The 4,641-nt window shown below is 28.7% G+C and overlaps 1 protein-coding gene across 1 annotated transcript; it reads left to right on the plus strand.

The window, feature by feature from the left end:
- Positions 1-965: 965 nt before the first annotated feature.
- On the plus strand, positions 966-4,421 carry LOC106693284 (uncharacterized). Its single transcript, XM_053737906.1, has 6 exons — positions 966-1,468; positions 1,562-1,744; positions 2,024-2,347; positions 2,592-2,809; positions 3,038-3,197; positions 3,290-4,421. Exons 1-6 carry the CDS (start codon positions 1,420-1,422, stop codon positions 3,415-3,417), a joined length of 1,062 nt encoding a protein of 353 aa, XP_053593881.1. The 5' UTR covers positions 966-1,419; the 3' UTR covers positions 3,418-4,421.
- Positions 4,422-4,641: the final 220 nt, after the last annotated feature.

The following is a 4,641-nucleotide window of genomic DNA, read 5'->3' on the forward strand; positions in this document are numbered from 1 at the left end:
ATATGGGTACAGTTATTAAAAGGTTCAGATCAAAATGAAGATAAAGAGTTTGCTACGTTCAATAAATTTTTTATGAGTTTGTCTTCTTCCATTCCTTCCGATTTTCTTCGTAAACCGCGTTGCTTGAAGGAAGTTAACAGGTGGAAAGCTACTGAATTCCGTCTATTTCTTTTGTATCTTGGTCCAGTTGTACTCCGTTCAATATTACCTCAAGCTTTATTAATTCATTTTAATGTACTAAACTGTGCAATAAGAATTTTATGTGACCCTAAAGAGTACCGGAAAAACTATGTTTATGCAAATGAACTGTTAGTTTACTTTGTCGAAACTATGAAAACTTTGTATGGTGAAGTATCATTAATTTATAATGTCCATAACCTTATCCATATTACTAAATATGTTTTAGATCATGGCCATCTCGATGAATTTAGTGTTTTTTGTTTTGAAAATTTTTTACAGTCTTTAAAAAATATGATTAGAACCGGTAATTTGCCTTTACAGCAAGTAATGAATCGAATCATCGAAAAATCTAAAAATTTTAAGCCTAAAAATGAACTCTTTCCATTTCAATTTAAATTAGTAGCAAAAATATCTAAAACATCAAATCTTCCAGAAGGCTGTAATAATGAATATAAATCAATTGAATTTATCAATTTTAAATTAACTAACACAACTCCTAATAACTGTTGTTATTTACAAGACGATACTGTTGTTTTCATAACAGCTATTTGTCATTATAAAGAAAATGCCGTTATTGTTGGACACGCACTTACGAATCCTCTTGGTTTGGAGGATTATCCATATGATTCTCGCAATCTTGGAATTTATAAAGTTGATGAAATTTCAGATTTACGAATTTGGCATGTTAGACATATTATCCGTAAAGGATTTGTTGTTGTAAATTATGATTCTTGCTATGTTTTTCCGATTTTACATAGTGATTTTTAAATACTACTTTTATTTTTATTTCTAACAATAATCTAGATAATGAAAAGAATCCGATTATTTTTTATTATATTTGTTTGGTAATAAGAGCCAATGATCTGAAATTGATTTTAGTGTACGTTCCAGATAGCCAGAGGCGATAAATAATAAAATATATAATATAATAATGGCTGAATTTTTTCTGTTTTTTTTTTTTATTTTATTTTTTTAGGTGATTTGAAATTATTCTTTTCAATAGATTTATACTTTCGTTAAATCCAACGTTTTACCTTAAGTTTGCCTACTTCTTTCTTTTTATTACTTTACTAAAAGTTTCACCCAAATTTCATAGATAGAAATTTTTTTTTCGAAAATATAGAATTTTTAAGTTTTTTGCCGTTCAATTTGTTTGAAGCTCTTTACTGGACTTTGATTTATGCTTATTTTTTCATCTAAGGTTCATGAATATACATCACATTATTGCAATTTAGAAGAATGTCCAATAAAAAAATTGTTAAAACCTTGAAAAAGGGTAAAAAATCAGGTATATAAAATACAATAATATTATTCAAACATTTTCTTTTATGTCCTATACTTGTCCGATGAATCCTAATATGTATTATGTTGTTCTCATTAGGTTCTATAATTCCGATTCCACAACCACCCCAAAATTTCGTAGGTGCAACAAGCCTCCAAGATTCAAATGCACTGTTGGAAAATCCGGCAGGTGTATTATCTGGCGTTGAACAATCACAAGTAGTAACCAAAGTATCTAAACAGTTGTTGGCACAGCTCCAATCAGCAAATTTGATTGTACAAGGTATAAAAAATTGCAGTATTAAATTTTTTTATTATACTCGAAGAAATGTATGAAATTTACCACCATACTCTTATAAACTATTGCATTAAGTAACATAAAGATGGCATGTGACACAATACTTATAGTGTTATTTACTATACGGTATAGTAAAAACCGCGGTAAGTATGGTACTACTCGTAATACTTATGGTACTCAATGCGATAATGTATAAGAAAATGGTAATAACACAATAGTTTTTTTCCGTGTATAAGTTCTAAATTATGAATAAAAAAATTGCAGCTGTCGATGCCTCTACTTATGATGATATCGATGAAACTCCAGAGGAACAGGTTGAAGATGCTTCAACAGATGCCATAAATCATGAGGGTAGTTACCTATTACCTACTGAGGACAGTAATCAGCAAATTTTAGATTCAGAAAACCAAGGACAAAATTTGTCCCAAGCTAAGGAACCGTCAAACATGGATTCCACTGCTGATGGCGTCGATCAATCACCCGTAGTTGAAGAGTTGGAGAATAACTTCGTTCTTCAACATGGAGGGATTTCTCTTCTAGCAAATGAACTTTTAGATTACGGACATCCACATTCAGATCAATGTTGTAGTAAGTATTAGTACTTGATATTTTATATTCTGGTATGTAGGTATATTAGTAGTAACTAGAAGTAGCTTCTATAAATTGTTATCACTAATTCAACCCTTGGAACGTACTAAAAATTCACAAAAAAGTAAAATTAATGTATACATCTTACTATTGGAGAAGAGCAGAGTAGATCATTTTCGTAATGTTCGAAAAGACAAACAGTATATTGTACTCAGTATAGTAATTGATGTCTTTATATTTCCAGGTGTTTGTAAAATTACTTTGTCCTTGATTTTACGTATGGTCACGGAGATTAATGAACGATTAAACAATATACCGCTCTTATTAAATAGTAATCAACCACACAGTGTTCTACAAAACGACAACAATCATATTTTACCGAAATTCCCAATTAAGAAGAGAAAACAGCTTGAAGAATTCGATAAACAACTAGATGAATCAGACGACGTGAAAAGTGCTTTTGTAAGTTATCATATACCATAGATTTACGGTGGACTTAACCGTAGATGTTTGATGGACTTTTCCGTAGATTTACGGGAAATCCGCCGTAAATTATGGTAAAACCACCGTAATTTATGCCAAATCTATCGTAATTTGGGTCTGTTAGAAAAATAATACTAGTTTTACTGATCGGATTCAGTTTCACTGAATTAGATTCAAATTTATTATTTATTATGCAAATGATTTCAGAGACAAGAAATAAGCAAAATAGGAGGTAAAAATCCACAAAAAGGTACAAAAGTCATCCTAGACCATTTGTTGACTAATAAGATCGCGGCTAAATCGTCGTGGACTGGTATTCATGGAGGAGTCAAGATTAAAGATACGGCTTTTGTAAAAATTTTAACTGGTTAGTAAATTTATTTAATTTAGAATCGTAAGTGCAAAATATAATTGCTATTTCATAATTGCTATCATCTAATTTAATAAATATTTTAATAGATTTTTTGGTATCAAAGTATGGATCTAGTCATGCAGAAACTAAGGATAAAGTGGAAGATAGAATTAAAGACTGGTTTCAGCGAGGTAGTGATCGTTTGAAGGCGGAAGAAAAAAAAAATCAAGCATAAATCGTATGGTGAATTTTTCACCGGATAAAAAATACTAACAATATATTACTTAAGTATGTAACTGAAGATCGGAACGTTTTTCGCACAACGAAAATGAAAAAAATGTATGTAATTTAACTATACCAGGAGTAGTTTCGAAGATCAGGAGTGACCTACAATTTTCAGCTGACGTCCTAACACTGATTCGAAACATTTTAGAAATTCAGATTCGGTATATTATTTACTTTCCATTTTGGCTTTAGTATTTTTGTCCTGCGGAAAATGTTTCGATCTTTAAGTACATACTTAAGTAACTACAATATAATCTTGGTATATAAACATTTATAGCTAAGAATTATTTAAGTACATTTGCTCTAAGAGTTAAAAAAAATTAAACATTGATAAACTTCTAACAATCAACAATTACACTTGACTCGGGTCAAGTAGTAAGTTGAAACAGGAGATTTAACAGTACTATAAGTATTATCATAAATATTGCATTCATTGCTTTAATTAAAAGTTTTACGTGTTTTGAAAAATGTGCCAAGTTTCCTTTTTGCTTTAATATTAAACAATCTAACTGTGATCTTATGCTGTGCGAAAATAATACTATCACATATCATTAATATTAAAATAAGTTAAAAAAAGCTAGACTGTTATATATATTACTTAAAAGAAATATAAATATTTATAATTTGTAGGTGAAGTCATAGTTCTAAATCATAAATATAAGATATTTTTTTAATTTAACAAGAAAATAACTATGGTACAAAATTTTTAATTACTACAATTTACAAGAAAAAATTTTATTAACATACTAGTAGGTATAAATAAGAGTTTCAAAAGTACTGTTACTATTATCTTAAATAAGGTAAAAGACTCAAGTACCTGATCACTCATTTATTTGTATATCTATATTTACTAAACTTTACTAATTATAGATATACAAGTACATGGAATGATCGGGTACTAGGTCTTTTATTTTCTTGCATCAATTACTTTGATTAAAAGTATTGCGTGTTTTAAAAAATGTGATGCTAAGTTTTTTTTTTTTTTTATTATAAAAATATTTACTACAATCTCATGCTGTGATTATTTTCGAAGCGAAAATAATCCTATCACATATTATTATTATTGAAATAAGTTGACAAAAAAAGCTACACTGTCTTATATATTAATTTGAAGAACCATAAATATCGTAAATTTAAAGCTTAAGTAATAGTTTGATATTATAAATACAAGGTA

Source organism: Microplitis demolitor, chromosome 4 (genome assembly GCF_026212275.2).
Source record: "Microplitis demolitor isolate Queensland-Clemson2020A chromosome 4, iyMicDemo2.1a, whole genome shotgun sequence".
NCBI classification, from domain to species: domain Eukaryota; kingdom Metazoa; phylum Arthropoda; class Insecta; order Hymenoptera; family Braconidae; genus Microplitis; species Microplitis demolitor.